Source organism: Danio rerio, chromosome 1, assembly GCF_052040795.2.
Source record: "Danio rerio strain M-AB ecotype USA chromosome 1, GRCz13ab, whole genome shotgun sequence".
NCBI classification, from domain to species: Eukaryota; Metazoa; Chordata; class Actinopteri; order Cypriniformes; family Danionidae; genus Danio; species Danio rerio.
In genome coordinates, this window is record NC_141021.1 from 25,838,352 (window position 1) to 25,861,782 (window position 23,431).

Consider the following 23,431-nt stretch of genomic DNA (forward strand, 5'->3'; position numbering starts at 1 on the left):
TGCAAAATGAAACTCTACGTTCAAAACGATGTGATTTCTTATCAAAATGGTCTTTTGTTTTCAAATGAAACACACAAGCCATTACATCAATAGACAATTATAAGAACAGTTGAACACTGATGTGCTGAATGTAAAACACTCTGACCATTCATCATAATGACTTACTGTCAGTCTTTTTTGTTCAGTGTTACGCTTACTACAGACAGACAGTACATAGGCCTACAGAAGTGCACTGTAAAATATTTTAAAATATTGTTTTATACAAAACACACAAATACCAAATACATTTTACTGTATTTCCCCCACAAAAACTGTGTTCACAGTGTTCGTCCCAACCAACACAAAGTTGTAGATAACGTTGTCTACATGTACCATCAACAGAAGTATTTACAGAATAAAGTTACAGTAAAAAAAAACAAAAAAAAAACAGCTATACTGCATCTTCTTTTCTGTTTTGGTCTGGCCAAGCAGTGGGGGAAATGTCACCTTGCATGGCGAATCCAGCCATGAAAAGCATCAACTGCTATTGCTTGGAAAAGGGGTATACGTGTGTGTGTGGATTTCGGTCATACACTTTCCATCTCCAGACAGAAAAACAATTACTCAATAGGTTTGAGGAATGGAGAATATGGAGGGAGATAAACCACTAAAAATCGAGGGTGGGCAGTGAACCAGTTATGATCCAGATGAGTTCTGATTTCTAAATTAAAATTCTGTGAGACAAGTGTTTACTCATGTGATGAGTTAGTATGTGTAAAGTAAGGCAACTGACTTTACAATTGTGAATGACAGTGTGTTCCTTGTGAAAACAAAAGATTTTCTGCATGAAAATTGTGTTAAATGCAGAGAATTGTGTGTAGTGTTTTGAAAAATGTTTGTTGTAAACATGCAATTTGAGTGTAAAGCAGGAATTGTGCTTGTAGTTTAGCAGAATTGGTTCAGGGGGTGGTTCATCAGTTACATGTTGTAGAAATTGTGTCTGAAGTACAAGTAATTGTTTGTAAACAATTGAAAAAAACTGTAATTTAAAATCCTTTAAAAGCATATGGTATTTTGTTTTTAAAATGATACACACCTGCATTAAATTATACACCGTATTAAATAAATACACCGGGTCACTAGACCTGGGATGGCAAATGCTTTTTCTCTGGGTGGAAATTGCCATCCCGATTGATTCACTCATGCTTCTTGTGCACCAATTGAGCATGTTAGATTCTTCAGGAAAGGTAAATAACAGATACTATGTTTTAGGAATGTATATGTTTTGCCTTGTAGTGTAAGAGTAGAGTTTAATCTGCTCTATTTCACTGAGTTTTGTATATATTTGAATTAGAGAGATAATCCTTTCAATAAGAATGTTTAGAAATCACAAAAGATGTTTCTGACTTTCCTCCCCATTCATTTCAATCTAGATCCTCAAAGTTCACAAGCTGAAGATGCTTCTGAGGCCGACCGAATCAAGAGGAACTCCGCTATTCAACCCAAAACTGTGGTTCCCCTAAGCAAAACAGAGGTATACGCCACAGTTCTGTTCGCCGAATTCTTAAAAGAACTGGCAGCCATTGCACAAGAACACTCCATCCTCTCTCATCTTCCCACAGAGCAGTAGCCTTCAATTGTGCTTTTAAATTTATTGTTTTATGTTACCAGGAAACCTCAGAACTTTTGACATTTTGAATGAATTTTAGTTTTTATTGCAAGAACTATAGCCTCTAAATTAATTTGGGAATGTCTTGTTGTAAATAATTTTGAGGGAGTATCCTTTCGGCATTTGTTTGTCTGCTGTGTGAACAGTCTTTAAATTTCCATCATTTTGGTTATTACTAATACCCATTGCAGCACAAATGATCACTCATATAATCATATATTTATACTGGTGTTTTCTTTTTAAAATAGCCATTTTTATTGAAAAAAAAATATGTGCATTTTTATTGCTTTTCAGAAAAACAATCTCCATCTCCACTATATAGACTAAAATGCATGTTATCATTCCCAATCACTGCATGCCTCAGTCCGTTTACTATTTGTATACTGTTTGTATGGTCATATGATCAGGGCTTGACGAATGAACAGTATGTGATAGTCCAGAAGACCATTCAGAGAGCGATTGTATTCCAAGCTATGCCTCTTTTCAAGGGCACTATCATATATCTGGTGCAATGAATCACAAGACGTGTTTTCAGACCAGCGCAACCCTAATTTTCATGTTTTGCACCACATTGTTTAAATAGCAAAATCATTTTTGCCACTTTGTGGACACATTGGGTGTGCTGCTCTGTAAAGGTGCATTGTTAGCGCGTTGCTATTTTGAGGAACTGAAATGGACTGTGCTGGACTTTAGACAAGATTTTACCTGGTCAATAGCAAAAAGCGCGTTAGTTATGCGCCTATGTAGGTTCAAAGGTTTAATATACAGGATGTACAGCAATACACAAATATCTTTACATATGAAAAATGAATTAAATATTACAAACATTATTTTTTTACATTCTGTAGATATAAAACCACTGCCTCCATTTGCATAATGTTGTTATTATTATTAGCAGTATTAATTATTATATGCATACAGTTGAAGTAAGAATTATTAGCCACCATTTGATTTAAATATTTCCCAAATGATGTATAACAGGGCAATGGAATTTTTTACAGTATGTTTGATAATATTTTTCTTCTAGAGAAAGTCATTTTTTTGGCTTTATTTTGGCTAGAAACAAAAGCTGTTATTAATTTTTTAAACACCATTTTAAATTATTAGTCTCTTTAACCTATAATTCAGTCAATAATTCTGACTTCAACTGTATTTATATTTGCTTTAATAAAAATCAGTTTAGTTTTGTCCACCTGTCTGGTTTTGGTGACATCTGCATCACCATATGGGGCATAAACATAGGATATGAAACTCAGTTTTTTGAGCACAATTCATTGTTGTTGTTCGTTTATTTGTTTGTTGGAAACTAGAACTGAATTTAAAAATAGTTTTGAAACAAATCTTTGCGCTTGACAAACACAATTAAATATGTAGGCTAATGGATGTCTTCAGCTGAGTGCGTACAACACCGTTTCCTTATTCACCAAAGTAAAAAAGTAGAGTCAAAAAGTAAAGAGTAAGAGAAAGTAAAGTTATTTTCGCACACATGGTTTGTTTAACTGTTTTCTTGCCTGTAAAGTGTTTGAACCCACATAGGCGCATACCTAACGCTCTCTGCCCTGGACAAAGTGACACAAATGGATTTGCTATTTAAACAATGTGGCGCAAAATGTGAAAATTAGGGTTACACTGGTCTAAAAATAGCAACAAATCATGCTAAACACATCTTGTGTCTTATTACACTGGGTGTATGGTAGGCCCCTTAGATTTTGTGCCTACATCTTTAAATATAGAGCCCCAAATCTTTGCGTTTCAATCCATCTACACTGAAAACAAACACGAGCATTACCAAACAAAAACAGCATCTTCAGCATCTTTGACAAACAAAAATGGTGTGTTGGAAAGTGCTGGAGTCGTGTGCACGGCTGGTTGAACGGTAACAAAAATAATAGATTTTAAAACAAAACCACACTAGTGTAAACAGCTAAATCTCAATACCGAGCAATCACTGCTGCAGCACAAATCATCACTCAAACATCAGGAGTTGTTTACACAAGTGCGGGTTTCTTTTAAATAGTTTTTTTTGTATGAAAATGCTCTTCACTCAGACAGGTGAAGAAAAAAATTACAATTTCTTTTTAAACACTATACAGCCTAAAACGCATACAGTAAAATCTGACCATTCATGCTCACTGGACATGTGCGTATTTTTGTATTTGTGTTTCGTATTTGTATTTGAACTACTAGTTACATATAGAGTATGGTTATGTTACGTATTTCATATTCAAACTGCCAGTTGCTCATGGTCATAAGCTCATTTCAGCATAGATGGACTGAAACAGATTACCAGCTTTCACAAACTAAAACAGGGTCTTTGGCATCTTCACCCACCAATTTTAAATATGATAGACTATCATTTTAGACCATATCAAAACGTAAGCATTTTAAAACGAAAAACGCACTAGTGCAAAGAGCACCTCAGTATCACCTGCCGTTAAACAGAGCCATTTCAAGGTGACTTGTGGACTCAAGTGCTGGACAACAGGTAACTGAAACTAAAGGTAACTAACGAAGCATTAGATTATGGAGATTACATGGGATTGTTTACCCAAAAATGAAAATTCTGTCATCGTTTACTCATTCTCCACTTGTTTTATTTCTTTTGTTAAACTTAAAAGAAAAATATACTAAAGCATGTTGGAAAAAACAGTCACCGACTTTTATACTTATATTTATACATGGCAGTGGCTGTGTTGTTTCCCCAACATTCTTCAGACTATCAACGAAAGAGATTTTACTCAGAAGTAAGAAACTGAGTTTTCTTTTGCTGCTTGTTCAAACTAATAACATTGAAATAACATCTTTCTTAAGGTTTTTTTTGGACAACTTAAGGGTTTTATTTTTAGTTTGCTAATCAAACCTTTTCAGTTAACCTAATCAATTTGAGGTGAGACAACATGAAGGATTTATGTGGAACGCAGCATTTTTGTACAGTGTAGAACCTGAAATGGTGATGAAGTTTTCATTTTTGGCTGATCTTTCCCTTTAATAAAACCAATGATGATGATTGTTTGTAGAATGTACAGTGACCTTGTCTTTTTGCTGGATTTTAATCCCATGATGGCCTTACTCTAAACAGTGCCTGTTCCTACCGTCCTTAATTTTCAACATTGCCTTAAGAGTTTTATATACAGTAAAGATACTCTGTCAACCTGTACAACAGTCATTTTATACAGTACATTTGACCAACCTGTGGGACTTCTGGGCTGCTTTCCATTTTTATGTCCTTTCCTCCATCTAGTTGACTTGTATGTTGTTCCTTACATTAATTATAATGGAAGTGAATAGAATGCCCTACACCATTGAGCTTTTGGAAACTACTATGCACTGCAAATGCAAACTGCTGTTGTAATGTAACAGTCTTATTGCTTTATAGGCCATGTATGTGTCTGTACTGTACATTTTAAGTAAATTTGCTCTCTGTCAAAATCTAGGGTTCGTCTATTAGTCCAAAGTCCACTTGAAAACTTAAGTGTGTCTAAAAGTGGAGTGGAACGCAGCCCGGGAGTTTCTCTACAATTCTGACACTTTCTGGTTCTTTGTAAGGCATCACTGATGTTGTCTTGGTACTTTTCACAATTTCTATGCAGCACAGAAGTAACTTTCTTTTGTGGGGTAAGATTTACACGAACATTCAAAAGTTTGTGGTCATTGTCAAACTGTTATTTTAAATTGTTTTTGAAAAGGGTAATTTTCCCAAAATTGAACATTTCCACACATACAGGTGATTCTAAACTTTCTTCTGTTGAAATCAAAACAAGTTATTCTGAAAACCGTTGGGAAAAAGTAGCTATTAACATACTAAGGAAGTCAATGATGGTTTTTAGTCTCACAACATTCTTCATTTTATTTTCCTTTGTGTTCAACAGAAGAAAGAAACTCAAACAGGTTTAGAACAATCTGAAGATGTGTAAACAATGGCAGAATGTTTACTTTGGGGTGAACTATCTATTTAATGACTAGTTTATATTCCAGAAAATTGATGGAATGTTAAAAAAAAGGTCTTTGTTCCAGAATTATAGCATCTGCTGGGGAGGATTTCATCCACTCTGGGGTAGGGAATTTACGATTCACCTTGAGCCGGTTGAAAATCGTTTAAAATATATGATGATAAAAAACAGTAGAAATGTTGAATCAATTGTGATATCTTTTTTTGAGCAGAGGGGGTGATGTTTACAAATGCAAACTCGCTTCACCCGCACATCAGCATAGAGCAAGAGGTGGGACGGCAAAGTAAAATCACAGCAGCGAAGTGCACCAGACAAACTGTGTGCAGATCCCTCAAAAGACGTTTACTTGCATTAACAACACAAGGAATATGATGCATATAAACTGTCAGCACAGCGGAAAAACAGTCTATATGGAAAAAACAAACAAACCCCTGCTGAATAATGCTGCCTAGGCTGGTTAGCTGGTCGACCAGCCTGGTTTCAGAGGGGTTTTGGCCACTTCCAGGCTGGTTTCCAGCCATTTCCAGCCTGGTCTTAGCTGGTCAGGCTGGAAAGTGACCAGCTAAAACCACCTAAAACCAGTGTGACCATCCTGGTTTAAGCTGGACATAGCTGGTTTTGGCTGGGCTCCCAGCCTGGCTAGGCTGGTCAAACTGGTTTTAGCTGGTCATCTCCCTGCATGACCAGCTAAAACCAGTCTGGAAATGGCTGGAAACCAGCCTGGAAGTGGCCAAAACCCCTCTAAAACCAGCCTGGTTAACCAGCTAAAACCAGCCAACCATCCTAGGCTGGTTTAAGCTGGATTTTTCAGCAGGGACAAAAAAAAACCCCAAAAAAATATTGATTAGCCAAACCATGCGGACCGGATGGTTTGCAGTTTTGCAATGAACATCACACTGTGCATCAGTGTTAGTTTGAACATGTTTTTCAGACTGAAAGAGAAAGTTGCTCTCTTACAGAATTTTCAAAATAGTTTAAGAAAAAGAAAAGGCTCTTTACCTTAAATTTATTTCAAATAATTTTGTTTAAAAACCGTGACTAAATCATTTCATGGGATTAGTATTGTGAATTATATTGAATATTGAATCGTTACATCCCTACTCTAGGGTGATTTTGAGTCTTAATTTGGCCACAACTTTCTCTGTTTCAGCAAATGGAATGATTTTTGGTGACAGATCTTATTTTGGCATATATATATACAGCTGAAGTCAGAGTTATAAGCCCATATTGAATGTTTTTTTTTTCTTTTTTAAATATTTCCCAAATGATGTTTAACAGAGCAAGGAAATTTAATTTTTTAACACCATTTTAAGGTCAAAATTAATAAATCAGGGGGGCTAATAATTCTGACTTCACTTGTATATTTGAAAAATGCTTTGAAAATGTAAAAAATTAACAATACACTCTGGGCAAATTTACTACCCTTTTGTTTTGTTCGTCACTGTTTTAGCCCTATTGACTTCTATTTTTAATTTAGCATTTTTTTTTATTGCAAAGTCATGACACCATATTATCTGTATTCTTGATTGTTGCTGGTTTTCTCTGTTGGAAGAGGTACAGGTTTTTTTTTTTCATTCTTACTGTTGATCTTCAGTTGCAGTGCAAAAAAAGCTGTTTCTGCCTTCTATTTTGTGTGTGTGTGTGTGTGTGTGTGTGTGTGTGTGTGTGTGTGTGTGTGTGTGTGTGTGTGTGTGTGTGTGTGTGTGTGTGTGTGTGTGTGTGTGTGTGTGTGTGTGTGTGTGTGTGTGTGTGTGTGTGTGTGTGTGTGTGTGTGTGTGTGTGTGTGTGTGTGTGTGTGTGTGTGTGTGTGAGAGAGAGACCTTAGTGCTCTTGATATGTCTGAGAAAATTAAAATAAGCACCTCAGCTCTCAAAACATAGTAAGTGTATTTTTTGCACAAACACATTATAATCTGCTATTTTGCTTTTTAGAACTCCATATTAAAGCCAGAAATATTTTTTGCACCGACCTATCTAAAGGGTTAATGGTGCCAACTGATGATCAACAGTTAAAAACAAAAACAAAAAAAACCCACACATTTTCCCAACAGAGAAAATCCACCAACAGTAAAGAATGCATGATTTTATGGTTTCATTGCTTTGCAATCAAAAAGTCATTATAATGAAGTCAATGTGGCAAAAACAGCTACGAACATATTGAAAGTGTAGTAAATCTGAACAGTACACAAGGGGTAAATAGAGAAATGTATTTTAAACTGTAACACTATTTTTGACTGTATTGTTGATTGAATAATGGTGAGCACAAGATATTTTCAAAATAATATAAACCACAAACTTTTGAATGTTAGTGTATTAAAATACTTTTTTTCCCCCCACAAAAACTATTTTAAGGTTTAGCTTTGTATTTTCAGAATGAATTACTTATGCATGAATAATATGCAGTTTCAGTGCATCAAAACACCAAAGGCATGAGAATGTGTCCTTAGTATCAGAGAAATGTTGCCTTGATTTCACAGTAGTTTACTGTCTCCAGATGTAATGTTATACTATATATCAAAAGATCACCTGATACCTTTGTTTTTAGTTTAAACTGATGTTACATGGTGCACCGTAAGCATTGGTTGTTTTCACCAGCAATAATTGAAATGAAGACACTTGATTTATTTCCTTAAATGTACTCAGGAGGCTTTGAATAATTCAAAGTCTTTTTTTGGAGGCTGAATGTCTTTCCTGAAGCCCCTGCCTGATTATGTCAATCAAAACTTTATTACCAAACATCCCGAGGCCCCAGATGTAACTTGTTAATCCAAAGATCTTCATTATGCAGTTTTATGAATTGTAGGTTTTACTGAGGGGGACAAGGGCTACTGTAGATTAGAAATGTTAGATTCAATTGGTTCTGAGGGTTGGAGCAATGCTTTTATTACACATCTTTGTACAGTTCTGTATGTTCTTGGTTGTAAAAAGAATTGTCAATCTGTAGAAACTTCACCAGCTCATCAGTTTATATTTAGACAGGAACATGTTAAGCATTTTCTGTTTACTAAATGGAATTCTGTCTCACAAATATATTGAGGTACAGTATGAAATCTTGAATAAAGAACTTGAACCTGGCATACAGTATGACTGAGTGAAGATTAATCTGTGCTGGAATGGAGGTGAGCATCATTTTTTCTACTGCTTTTTTTACTTGGTGTTTTTTATGTATCTATAATTAATCACAGAAGAGACGCTCAAACCCTCCTTTATTAGGACGCTGAAAACTTTAGACTGCAAACGGGACAGCAGTTGAACATGACAACTTTCTTAAACTTTATAAATCCAAAATGTTGTTTCAAGCAACCCAAAGATGGAATTTTCTGTCACACTTTACAATAAGGTTTATTAGTTAATGTTACTTAATGCATTTACTAACATGAACAAACAATGAACGATACATTTACTACAGTATTTGTTTTAATGTTAGTTAACGAAAATACAGTTGTTCATTGTTAATTCATGTTAACTCATGGTGCATTAACTAATGTTACCAATCATGAGTTTGGATGTTTATAATGCATTAGTAAATGTTCAATTATGATTAATAAATGCTGTTCAAGGGTTGTTTATGATTAGTTTATGTTATTAAATGCATTAACTAATGAACCTTATTGTAAAGTGTTACAGAATTGTCAGCAGAAGAGCAAAAGGTTGTTTAAAGTCATTTGTTTTAGCAAAATGTACATTCTTTACCATTATTTACAAAAGACACTCATTCAGTCAAAGTTCAGGTTTAGTGTATACCAAAATATTTTCTCTTTTTAGTAATAAAATTTTAATAATTTTCATATATACATTTTTACATAGTTTCTAAGCATACAATTTAATTTACAGTAGGTACAGCTTTTAGCTTTTGATTATGCTGTTTCTTTTTTATATTAATGGAAACATGAAAAAAAATATATATAATACATTTTTAAATACAAAACAATTTCAAAGTGGGGACACTTTTTTTATTTGATTTGTACACTAAAAAGTATCTATGGACAGTTCAGTTCTTTCAATCTAATTATTTTCATATGATCATATTTTCTTTATTATTATTTTTGTTCTGCAAAGTATCTGATGAAACTTAAAATTTCCAAATAAAAATGTTTACAGAGTAAAATGACATTTGTCCAACAACTAAAAAGGCCTTTATATTCATTTGCAGTCCACACAATATCAATGTTTTCAGAAAGTACTATTTTGTGGAATTTTCAATCAAACCAAACACAAATATTTGCTATTTACAAGGAAAATCAAGGATTTACTTTTATAATGTTATCAGACTTTAATAGAATCAAAACAAAATACACTTTACTCAAACACATAAAAACATGTCACACTATTGGATTTAACTGTCCTAATGACCACTGTTCTCTATAACAACCCCCCCCCCCCTTTTTTTTTTAAGTCCTCATATTGTGATATCTTAGTATTTCTATTATATTTTAGCTGAAAGAGTGATATCACCACTGGTATCTTTTATGGCGTTTGTAAAACTCAGGCTCCAGCAGAGGGCGCCAGTTACTCATATTTCATGACCTTCTTGGGCACCATCAGACAAATATTTAAAACCCAAATATATATATATTTTGTGCAGTTTCACTTCAATGCTTTGGTTTTGACTGAAAAGTCTCTGTAATATATTACATTTATTTTAATCCTCCTGTCAGGGCTCTCATGCAAGCTGACCTGAACTGCGCTGATACGGCTAATGGTGATTAAACACTCCAAAGTTTCAAGCAACCTTGATCCGACCTGCTAAAAGTGAGGAATAATCCCACAAAATCCATTTCTGATGGAAAATCTATAAAGAGCTGCAAACAACTGAACACAGCACAAAAAGATTCTGTGCACACCCGCAATTTCCTCACGAGGGCCGACTATTAAGAAATCGATGATCATTGAGTGATAAATGTCTCTCGGCTCGGAATAAACGAGCTGTGAAGAATTAAGTCCTGAAATCTTTAAAAATAAAACAAAACACAGCCATGCTGCATGAAACATTTGTTTATTAGTATGCTATCTGAACAGGCGGCATAGCTCTGCAATAGACATCTTTTAAAATGATGCTACAGAGACTTTAGATTGCTGCATTAAGGTTCTTGTCCAGAGAACAGGTGTAAAGGAATAGTTCATCCAAATGTTTAAAATGTACTCCATTTTTATACACTCTCAAATGGTTCCAAACCTTTGAGAGTTCCTTTTTTTCAGATGAACACAAAAGAAGAGATTTTGAAGAATGTTGGCAACTATTAACTTGATAGTAGTACTATAATAATACCATGGAAGTCAATGGTTACCCATCTGCAGCATTTTTCAAAATAACTTGTTTTGTGTTCAATAGAAGAAAGAAAATTAAACAGGTTTGTAACAAGTGAAGGGTGAGTGAAGGAATTTTCAGTTTTGGCCAAACTATCCCATTTATTAAAGAGAGGTACTGTAAGTACTTCAAAAGATCATTTCCTCCAGAATGGCTTTGACTTGGAGCGGATTGGTTTTGCCTTTGGTTTCCTTCTGAATTTCCCCCATCAGTTTGTTCAGAACTTTCTTATTACCTCCTCTGATAATCTGAACCTGCAATAACAACATTCATTTGCAAAATTTGTGCAACAGTTCTAAAAGCAGCTGGGATCGCTACATGGAAAACTGTGTATTTGTATATTGTTAATGTTAAATATTGAGCAATAACATAATTGTCTCACTAGCTCAATATATATATATATATATATATATATATATGTATATATATATATATATATATAAACTTTTTATTTCTGAATCTGCAACAAACTTCTTTTGCAAAAATGAGTGCACAATTGACCAGTTTACATGCTGTTAATTAGTAAATAAAGAAATTAAAAGAAAAAAAATAAATACATAAATAAGAAAATAAAGATAAATGCGTACAGTTCAAGTCAGAATTATTAGCCCACGTTCATTTTTTTCCCAATTTCTGTTTATTGGAGAGGATTTTTTCAACACATTTCTAAACATAATAGTTTTATTACCTCATCTCTAATAACTGATGGATTTTATCTTTGCCATGATGACAGTAAATAATATTTGACTAGATATTTTTTCAAGACTCTTCTGTACAGCTTAAAGAGACATTTAAAAGACTTAATTAGGTTAACTAGGCAGGTTAAAGTAATTAGGCAAAATATTGTATAACGATGGTTTTTTGTTCTGTAGACTATCAAAAAATATATAGCTTTTATTCTAGTCAAAATAAAACAAATAAGACTTTCTCCTGAAGAATAAATATTATCTGAGAATATTATCTTGCTCTGTTAAACATCATTTGGGAAATATTTAAAAAAGAAAAAAAATTAAAGGGGGTGGGGGCTAATAATTCTGACTTCAACTGTATGTAAATAAATAGTTTTCTATTTAATGGTAAAGTAATTAAATATATTTGTACAGGTTATTTTTGTTTGTTTATTTATTTGTATAAATTTATAAGTACAATAAAGACAAAGTAGATTTTTCTGATACAACCTAATTTTTCTATTTTGACACATTTAGTGGTTCTTAAACTAAATCTTAATAGACAGTTAATCTGTAAAATAATCCGTACATTTTATTTTATGCTCACGTTGTATAATACATTTATTTTAGCTTCAAGTTATAGTAAATATTTAGTAGTGATTATCTAAACCTGCAACAAAAGTCATTTAAAAAAGCTGGCATTGGCAAACAGTAAAAAAATAATTTAATAATTACTGAAAAACATATTTGCAATATATCTGTAGTGGCTCATTTTAGTTCATACGAATCGGAAACTGCAACAACAATTTCTTCAAGCCAAACAAAACATTTAAAATAAAGAAAATAAAAGATGTGTTGATATTTATACACTATTAATCAAAAGTTTGGGGCCAGTTTTTTATTCATTCATTCATTCATTCATTTTCTTGTCGGCTTAGTCATTTTATTAATCTGGGGTCACCACAGCGGAATGAACCGCCAACTTATCCAGCAAGTTTTTTACGCAGCCGATGCCCTTCCAGCCGCAACCCATCTCTGGGAAACATGCACACACACATTCACACACACAGTCATACACTATGGACAATTTAGCCTACCCAATTCACCTGTACCGCATGTAACCTTCTTGCTGTGAGGAGACAGCACTACCTACAGCGCCACTGCCTCGCGGCAGTTTTTTATTATTATTTAATAATTTAAATATAAATACTCTGTTCATCAAGATAGTATTTAAAAATGGTTAAAAAAATAGTTTAATTGTTAAATACTTATTTATTAACTATTTATTTCTTACTTATTGTATGTAGTTTCAAATGAAATTATTATTCCAGTCATTATTGCTTTTAAAATCACTGGGATAAATTATTAAATTAAATGAAAAATTAAACTCATTTTAAACAGTTTTTATAGTGCAATAACATTTCCTAATTTTACAATTTGTTCTCTATTTTTTTTTATAAATAAATGCAGCCTTTGCTAGCAGGAAAAGCTTTTTTTAAAACATTTAAAAATCCTACTGACCCCAAACTTTTATATAATAAAGTATATTAATAATAATATAAAATAATAATAATAACAATGATAATAATAATATATTTGTGCTGCCATTAAAAAAGATAAAGACAAAGATTAATGTGTTAATGTACCTCCTCAGAGTGACTGTCCACAATCCTCTGGCAGATCTGTCGCAGCTCTTCTTTGTCATTTATCATCCACAAATCCTGCTCCTTGACTATCTGTTCCACTGTCTTCTCAGGGGTCTTCCACATCTCCTGGAAAACCTGTGCTCGCCACAAACACACACAAAACCCGAAAGTCACCAAAAAGTACCTTTAACATCTGACAATCGGGTATTTTGTACATTTCTATTTTATTTTTGTCTTACTTTCTTGGCAGTTGAAGATGAGATGTGACCCGATCCTACAAGATTGATCATCTCAGCGAGAGCACATGGAGAGACGGGACTGAGAACGGGTTGGAAAGAATAGATTACAATCAAAGACATAAGAAGTAATATTCTGGAGAACAAGAATTAGAAACATTAAAACTTAGGAGAACTAATTACTAGATAGGCTAATCAAGGCTTGTCTCTGTGTGTTTACAAATTTTGGGCGCACTCAGATTTGAGTGAAGTCAAGAAAACAAGAGGTGATCATTGAGGCCGTTTCTGATCAGTGAGCTGGACAAGTCCAGAAAAACACTCACACATACATCCCCAGGCGATGAGTCTACACAACCTCCATTATTTATTATTTACTGACTGGAAACAATGTTGCTGAGAAGGAATAAAGCAAACAGACTGGAAATAAGCCCTTGGCACACACATGCACATTGCACACACACACACACACATACACACACACTTCCTCTCTTCCTTTTTCTTGGAATTATTCTAATTTGTTTTTCCAATGCTCGGGATGTATTGCAGCTATTGAATGCAGGCTTACCTCTGAGAGACTTTCAGATTCTGGAGATTGAGATTTCCCATCAGCTCATTCATCACCCAGCCAATCACCTTCCTTGGTTCAGTTTTAGTCATCTTAACAACGCTCTCAAAGTAATCCACAAGGCCATCCTCATTCTGAAACAGTTATCATGAGTTATCATTTCAAGTCTTTTCAATTAGTACTAATATTTCTGATGAAAAAATGTAAATGCATGAGTGATTAACAACCAGGGCCAGGCAGATTCTGATGGCTTTTCTTTTGCTACCTCTTTGGATTGATTTTAAAAGTAAGACTTGAGAACTTTACAGATAAAATAAAAAAAATAATAAAAAAAAACTTTTTAACTTTTATTTATAGTTACAGTGCAAATCCAATAGAACTTGTTTGGTGAAAAGAAATGGTAAAATTGGTTGTTCTCATTTAGTTTATCCATTACAGGATTATTTAATTAAAAAAATATATATATTATGTTGTATTGTACATAAACCATGAAAACCTTTGCCTTTTATTGCATTATATTAAAGAAATAAAACATAAAAGCAGAACAAATATATATTTACACAGATTTACATAAGTAAATTAATAGATTGTATGATGGGCTATAATGTTGTGGATTTCTATGGGTGCAGATTTGATATGGGCATATTAATAACACATGATATTGTGAATGCATGCCGTATGTGAGTGGCCCGGGAGTGGTCTCAAATCCTGTCTTTTTATTGTAGACACTTAAAAACAATCATTAATTGCTGCAGGAATAAAAGAAGGATCTTGTTTGAGGCTGTGGATTTGTTTGTGGTTTGTTTGTGTGTTCATGTGGTGCAGAGAAGCACTGTGTTTTTGAAGTGAAGGAAAATTCAGGATAGTTTCCTATAGTTTATTTTGTTACTTTTTTTTCCCTCTGATATATTTATATTACTTTGGGGACACCAACAAACATTCATGTTAACACTGTGTTTTGGAATTATCTAGAAGTATGTCTATGGCATTTTCAAGTTTCTCATATATACATGCTCAACAAGAACGCATAATTAGGCCCAATCCCAATTCTATTTTTGTGCCCTTTCTCTTGGCCCTTGAAACAGAGTGTGAAGGGGAAGGGTTTTAAAACGTACCCCTAAGAAATGGGACACCTCTACAGCACCTCCACACGTCATCATATGTCATCCGAATCTCTTGCTTCATATGAGATCAGACGATTGCGACTACTATAGTTATTCCAGTAGCGTTATTTGTAGGTATTTATGTTCAGGAGATCACTGAAGGCCTTGATATCATGTTATCATAACAATATAATGTTGCAATAAGCTTGTAACTGAACTGTGCATTTACACCATGGCCATATTCATCTATTCATCTACGAAAAGAACATTAACGTTATACCAGACACTGTTAAAAGCAGCCACTGGTCTTTTCTGACAGGGTGTCTGAGTGTCAGATGTTGTGGGACTGCTGTACAGGAGTTATTACTGTGGATTATAGATAGCGAAATTTAGTAAATTCTCTTTAACCCCTTGGTTTCGAGCGTGGTGAAAAATCTCTGTTTCAAGGGCTATCTAGCCCTTCCCCTAAGGCCTATGCCTTCAAGCTAAAGAGAATTGGGACATTAAGGCAATGGCTAAGGGGTAGAATTGGGATTGGCTCTTAGTGCTAAGCCAGACAGTAAGGTAGCCCAGGTACACATAAAGTAGTTCATTTAAGTCAAGCCAGTTGGCAAAGTAGCCAAGGCACACATAGTTTAGTATACTAGTGTTAATCTATTTGGTAAGCTAAACAGGGCACACATAGACAGTAAAACACACGGCATGATAAATAGGGCATGTTTCTCAAACATTCCAACCAGCTAATCATATTTAAGGGATACAGTTCACAATTTAGCTATATCATTGTTGATTTTGGAAATAATTTAGTTATGGTTAGTTTTGGGGTATAGTTTAAGGATTACAATTTTAAACAGGAATGATGCCTCAAGATCAACATTGATGTTAAACCAGGAATGCATCCCACTCTTCAAAATCACAAACTCTAAAGTAAAAAAAACAATTGAAAACAATTATACAAAGGACCAATGTGCCTGATAGTAAATTTGTTTTATAAAACAAGCATGTGAACAGTCTCACCACAAGTGTGAAGCTGTGCTCTCTCAGGATGCCGTAAGTCTCCACAAGCCTTGTCCTGGTCACAGATGGCAGCTCTGGCAACTGGGAGCTCAGCCTGTCAATCAGCACGAGCTGGGTGGAGTCAGCACCAGCGGGCACCGAGGCTTCACTCTCATACACAAACAGTGGTGGCAAGTTGGGCTCTGGCATGAACCTGAGAGTAAATGGAGATGACAGAATGTACATGGAGTCATGTGGGGAAACATGAGAGTGTTTTCTTCTTATCAGGTGCAGAGATAAGCCAGCGTTTGCTGTGTTCAGACAGTGTGTCATCTCATGGCCTGATCCTCAGACCTCCTGTCTCTCTGTCAGAGCCTCCTCGTAGACTTCTTCAACCTGAACCAACCAGTCACATATACCCAGCCTCTGTTAAACTGATTGTGCCTGGGGTCCTCTGCTGTGGTGGTACATCAGAGGCCTGTGCGGCTGAGCTCTCTTAAAAATATGTTAAAAATGAATATATATATATATATATATATATATATATATATATATATATATATATATATATATATATATATATATATATATATATATATATATAAATAAAATACAGGTTTGTTAGAAAAATATAAAAAATAATAATAATAGTACTTTTTTTTTCTCAAATAAATGAGTATCATTCAGCATGTTTATTTTGCCCATAGTCTGTAGATGGCACTACATGATTTTGTTATTACATTCTTACTCTTCCTCCTACTTTATATAGATCTACAGTCGCATTATCAGAGCACAGGCAGTATGTCTTCTGTCCTTCATGTTGCCACTTACTCGATCTAGTCTTCCTGTTCTCCCCCTGTTTTATCTCCTGATCACATTCTCTTCTTCCACAGCACCTGTATTACTGCTGACATCCTTTCAACAGTTTTCCTTTTACCCGGCTCCATTACTTTTTCCAGTGTTTTACTCCTGTTTTTCTTTTCCTTTACTACATAGATTTCACTCACCTGAAGGGTTCAGTTTAGAGTTTTGCTTACCTGTAGTCCTGCAGGCCTTCCTTATCCCTCATCGGAATTGTGATACTGGTGAGTGAAAAGACGAGATGGTAAATACAGTAATTTTCAGTTTAAAATAAATGTTTAAAAAGCAGTATAATCAAATCTAATCTAATAATATAATATGATATAATATAATACAATACAATACAATACAATATAATATAATTTAATATAATATTAGTGACTATTAAAATACATCCATTTTGAAAATATCAACATTAGCCAACATTAGTGTGATGGTCATTTTACTTTATGTCATAATTACTGTAATTACTAGATAACAACCTGGACATTGTACTTACAGCATTTATTGTCCTCAAATTGGATATGACACCCTTACAGTATATAGCAACATCGTTAACAACAAAATGAATTTGTGCAACTTGACTAATTTGACAAAACAGACAAAAATTCAATACAACATGCTGCAATATGCTAATAAAGCTATATACTGTATAATTAGCTATAATATTAAATCAAATTATGATTCAAATTTGTAAATATTTGTTTACACTAAAATGTGCTGCAGAAGTCCAATAGTACATTACATTTACTGAATGTGTACCTTGGCTCTAGGGGTCAAACAACAAAAAATAAGGTCAAGAAGGTTATTATGGAGTCAGATTGGAGTTTCGTTAGTCATGTTGAAGCAGTAACTAATCAGCATACCATCATCGCAAAAATATTGCAAAAATTAGATGCTTTGTTTCCAGTGAGAAACATGTTCATGCTTTTATTACAAGAAGGGTGGATTACTGTATTGGGCTCCTAACTGGCTTTTCCAAAAAGTCAGATCTTTAAGATCAAATAAACTACAAATTCCATGAGTTCATTCAAAGCAGGGTGAATCGGCCTTCAGCTACTATTCCCCTGCTGGTAGAATCAGCTTCCAGAAATGATCAGATGTGCTCCAACATTTAGCACATTAAAATCAAGATTTAAAACACATCTGTTTAGCTGTGCCTTTCCTGAATGAGCAATGTGCTACATCTGACAGATCCCATTATTATGTCTTTCTTTTCTATTTCATTGTTTTAAAACCTATTTTAAAACATTTTAATCTGTTTTAATCACTTTTATTCTTTGTTATTTTCTTTTACTTGTCTCTTTTAGTCCTTTTTATGTAAAGCACTTTGAATTACCATTGTGTATGGAATGTGCTATATAAATAAACTTGCCTTAAAACACATTTGTGAAAACACATATTCACAAATTATGTGATGGTGTGATTGCTTTTATGAACTGTGAACTCATTATTACAATGATTTAGAAAAATCACGGACACCACTTTTCTTTGTTAATTGCAAATTTGACAAACTAAATACATTTAACTAAATACAAAAAAAATAATAATATTTTTTTATTAAATTAAAAAAACATTTAAGATGGCATTTTCAGTTCAGCAATACATAGAGGAAACTTAAATTTTTTTTTGCAAATCTAAAACTATTTGTTAGATGTTGGTAATAAAACCAGAACAGTCAGATACACCGTTGTTTTTGTATCACGCCTGAAGGAGTTTATTCAGCAATATTGTCCAGCTCTACTATACACTACCTGAGAAAAGACTTGTTGCCGATCCATGTTTGAGGAACAACATATAATAACTGAACTTCTAGTTGATCATTTGGTATTAGAAATGGCTTATATGAAAGGTAGATGATCAAATTTATTGAAAGCAAAGAAGGTCAAGGCGCTCGAGGATTGGCCAGCCCAGTCACCAGACATGGTCAATAATGTTCATGTCTGGTGACTGGGCTGGCCAATCCTGGAGCATCTTGACCTTCTTTGCTTTCATTAAATTTGATGTGGAAGCTGAAGTATGAGAAGGAGCGCTATCCTGCTGAAGAATTTGCCCTCTCCTGTGGTTTGTAATATAATGGGCAGCACAAATGTCATGATACCTCATTCTGTTGATTCTGCCATCCACTGCAAATCTCTCACATGCCCCCATACTGAATGTAAGCCCAAACCATGATTTTTTCTTCACCAAACTTGATCGATTTCTATGAGAATCTTGGGTACATGCGAGGTCAATAGGTCTTCTGCAGTGTTTGATGATTTACTGGAAAAATCCACCTTCTGCCACTTTTTCAAATGATGAAGTCAAGTTATTATTTTTGCTCTTACAACTGGGATCGACGACAAGACTTTTGTCAGGCAGTGTACAATAACCTGCTATTTACATGGCTGCTAAAAACCAAACAAATAGATACCAAATCTTGTTAGAAGATAGTAAAATCAGGTACAATTTCCTGACCACTATCTGACAACAGCTTCTGCAATTAACCAATTAGATTAAAGTATTCCAGAAGTTTGTGTACTAAGCACTGATAGATTGTTGGTTTATGCTAGCATATCATATCCAAAAGCAGGGGGACGCAGCTGTGAGAAGGGACTTTTATTTCATGGGCAGATGCTCGCAATAATAACTGCTCTGTCATCTGTAGAGAGCATGAGATGGTGTGTGTGTGTGTGTGTGTGTGTGTCTGGTGCTGCCATGTGTACAAGTCGACACATGACACAACTACTGAGGTCAAATGACCACATTCATCTTCTGTCACAGATGGACAGGAAAAAGAGCAAGGGAAAAGTCTGTGCCCATGAATAAATGAATTCCTGAATCACTATTCACCAGTGCTGCAAGAATATACAGCATCACAAACAAAAGAAAATGGTGAGAACTGAACATGAGATAAAAATAGATAGTGTATCACAAAATAATGCCAATACATCACCGTCTACTGTGTTGTTTGCACTGGCTGCACACAACAAAACAGCAGGACATGTTTATCTTCCCCCCCCATATATTTTAGAAGGCAATTTATTCATGTGATGGCCATGTTGCATTTTGCAGCAGATATTACTTCAGCCTCAGGGTGACATGATTCCTCAGAAACGTAATGTATTGTTGTTTGCATCTGTGTATACAAACACATTTCTTTGGTTTGTTTAAATTGTTTAAAAGAATAAAATGTATTTAAAATAGAATTATATGTAGCTATGCACGCATGATTACTTTAACTTTGGATCAATTTAATAAATCCTAGCTAAATAAATGTATTTGCCATGAAGAAATAGGGGCTTCTGCTGTAAGTGTCAGGGAAAGTCTGTCCAGAAAACACACACGCAGTGAAATTGTGCACAGTGTCTGCATTTTTAAGTAGTTGGCGCTTGGAGTGTTGTAAATACCTGCGCTCGCCTCCCTCACGACAGAGCGTATATGAGGTAAATGACGTCAGTACATAATAACCGGTTGTGATTATTACTGAACCGATATCGAATTGCCAGCGTCTGCATCGTGGTGCACCGAAGAAACAATTAATTTTGACACCCCTAATAAATAGCACTATGTATTTATTGCCTCATCTTATTGAATCGCTGAATACCTCCTCAAGTGAGTAGCTTTGGACAAAAGCATCTGCTAAATGACTAAATGTAAATGTACCTTTATTATCAGACTGTTCATGATATGCATCACAATCCCCAGGAATCTAATCCTGGCAGGTTGCTGGTAAACACGCAGTTCGCCAAAGAACTACAAATCTGCCGGTAAATGGACTACAAGTTCCAGTCATGCACCATGCACATGCACCTGTTCCTCATTCAGTAGAACACTCACGGCTTTGAAGCTGCGGTCACACTGTACTTTTCTCCCCATAGTCTTTCATTCATACGCATGTGAATGCGTCAGACCATAAACGCAAGCACATGCGACAAGTTTCGCAGTTCGCTGCATTGCAGAGTTCAAGCTTTGTTGAACTCTGACCAGCGAAATCACATCACTTGACTGCGTGAGAACAATCGAGGATCAAAACATGAACTCTCTAAACAAAAATGTAAAATATTGTCCATTAATTCGCTTTTTTAAATATCTAAGTATCTTGTTTAATCCCGCCCCTTTTCACAGCGCCGTACAACAGAATTTCACAAGCTCAAACTCTAGTGTGACTGCAGCTTGAGCTGCTCACAAACTGATTACAAGGACTATTTATACAGCGCACACACACACTCATCAGGGCTGAGTCTTGTTTATCTGTTTGGGGACTTTACAATATGTTTCTTATGCCTTGTTGTGTTTGATCCTCGCTTTGTTTTAGTGTTTATTCCTGTCTGCTGCCTGCCTTCTTACCACTTGCCTGTAATTTGACAACAACTCTTGATTCTCTGTACGTACCTCACTGTCCCTGTGTGAACCATTGCTTGCCTGACCATTCCTGTTAATGAAACCTGCATTTGGATCCGCAAATCCATTGTCAGCGTCCCAATCAAATTACAATATGACAGTAATTTAAATTTTAAAAAATGTAAAAACTAAATTATGAATGTTTTTTTTTTTTGTTATCAATTGTAAATGATTGTAATGAAATTTTAGATAGGTGGTTTGAACAATGTTAGCATAAAATGACAGCTTTTCCTTTGAAAATCTGTGCAGAGACACTGACTAAACCTGAAGCTCAGCCGTGAGACATTAAACATGTAATCTGACATGAATATTTTTAAGTGGCTGTGGGTTTAAAATGTAATAAGAAACCAATATAAAATCAGAGACTCAAACCCTCTAAGCCGCAGATCCTCTAATTGCATTGCTCTGTTCCAGTTGATATCACATGAGAATGCAGTGCTTGTAGAAATCTGCCTGTTCTGGGCCTCCTTACCCAGATTTGCTGTCAAATGCCCGGGTCTCATTAAGAACCGTCCCACCGCTCTGTAGAACCTCCATCTGTCTCTGGATCTCATAGTCTGTGGAACATGTACCAAGAGAGGACCAATCAAACTCCTAACCACAACCTTCTGCCAACAAAAACCCTAAAGTGCTTTTGAAATGGCTGTGGATCAGCATTTTTCTGCATTACTGTTTAAATGAGCTTTTGAGGGAAATTATGATATTCATGTATAGAATACTATTCCTATTGTTTTAGTTTTTCCATCAATGAATATTAACAAACAAGATCACCAACTGAATTATTGAGAAAAGAAGCATGCAGATACGTTCATTGCTGTGACAGCTACACTGGTTTGTATGGAACAAAATGATTAATTTAAAAATACCACAGAAATGGTTATATGTAATCATAGCTGAATAGCTATGAGTCCATACATGGAAATGACATACCATGAGCCTCAAACACCATTGTTTCCTCATTCTCATGCAAGTAATGTGAGTGCAATATCTCAGTGGACAAGACACAGACTAACATTACTCACAGGATCATTAATATGCAGCATTTGATTGCTCACAAAATTTTCAAGAGATATTACAACAATTATATATATTAAATTGTTTGTTTGCTTAGGTTCAACTTTTGGGTGAAGCAGTGGCGCAGTAGGTAGCGCTGTCGCCTCACAGCAAGAAGGTCGCTGGTTCGAGCCTCAGCTCAGTTGGCATTTCTGTGTGGAGTTTGCATGTTTTCCCTCCGGGTGCTCCGATTTCCCCCACAGTCCAAAGACATGTGGTACAGGTGAATTGGGTAGGCTAAATTGTCCGTTGTGTGTGTGTGTGTGTGTGTGTGTGTGTGTGTGTGTGTGTGTGTGTGTGTGTGAATGTTGATGTTTCCCAGAGATGGGTTGCAGCTGGAAGGGCATCCGCGGCATAAAAAAACTTGCTGGATAAGTCGGTGGTTCATTTCGCTGTGGCGACCCCGGATTAATAAAGGGACTAAGCCGACAAGAAAATGAATGAATGAATGAATGAGGTTCTACTTTTAACACAGGGGTTCTATGTTCTATGTCTAGGGGTTCTATGTTATATGTCCATCTGTTTTATCTGTTTACATTTGGTTTTGCATATATTTTGCCTATACTTCATAAACAAAACATAACTCAGGAGCAGTTAGGAACAGATAGCTCACTAAATCCTAATCTGAGCCTATTCCCCACTTCAGCTGAAATGAATGTCAATCAACAAGGCATCTACCTATGCATTCATTCATTTTCTTTTCGGCTTAGTTCCTTTATCAATCAGGGGTCGCCACAGCGGAATGAACCACCAACTTATCCCACATGTTTTATGCAGCGGATGACCTTCCAGCTGCAACCCATCACTGGGAAACACCCATACACTTTTATTCACACTCATATCCTATAGACTATTTAGCTTACCCAATTCGCCTATACTGCATGCCTTTGGACTTGTGGGGGAAACCAAACCATCCTGTGCCACCATGCCGCCCGACATCTACTCAATTTGTTTACATTTTTTTTACAACTAAATTATGATAAATTTGCATATATGTATTTCAGAGTACATCACA

At 35.1% G+C, this 23,431-nt stretch overlaps 2 protein-coding genes and 1 long non-coding RNA gene across 4 annotated transcripts in view; 1 reads left to right on the top strand and 2 right to left on the bottom strand.

Annotated features, from left to right (window-relative positions):
• The window catches only part of fhip1aa (FHF complex subunit HOOK interacting protein 1Aa), a 43,391-nt gene extending 40,437 nt beyond the window's left edge, over positions 1 to 2,954 (top strand). For both annotated transcript variants that reach the window (XM_087237218.1, XM_087237217.1), the window contains exon 13: positions 1,413 to 2,954. In XM_087237218.1, coding sequence (XP_087093344.1) covers positions 1,413 to 1,609 — 197 coding nt within the window. In that variant the 3' untranslated portion in view covers positions 1,610 to 2,954. The remainder of the gene's footprint in view (positions 1 to 1,412) is intronic.
• Positions 2,695 to 9,922, bottom strand: LOC147846833 (uncharacterized). Its single transcript, XR_015476610.1, has 3 exons — positions 7,862 to 9,922; positions 6,336 to 7,112; positions 2,695 to 6,029 (listed from the first exon to the last, which is right to left on the bottom strand). It is a non-coding gene; the product is annotated as an uncharacterized LOC147846833 (long non-coding RNA).
• Positions 9,923 to 10,576: 654 nt separating this feature from the next.
• gatb (glutamyl-tRNA(Gln) amidotransferase, subunit B) overlaps positions 10,577 to 23,431 on the bottom strand; it is a 37,145-nt gene continuing 24,290 nt past the window's right edge. The window contains 7 exon segments of the mRNA NM_001013446.4: positions 10,577 to 11,159; positions 13,220 to 13,354; positions 13,459 to 13,537; positions 14,021 to 14,154; positions 16,141 to 16,333; positions 17,157 to 17,201; positions 21,836 to 21,920. Of these exon segments, the coding sequence (NP_001013464.3) occupies positions 11,034 to 11,159; positions 13,220 to 13,354; positions 13,459 to 13,537; positions 14,021 to 14,154; positions 16,141 to 16,333; positions 17,157 to 17,201; positions 21,836 to 21,920 (797 nt within the window). The 3' untranslated portion in view covers positions 10,577 to 11,033.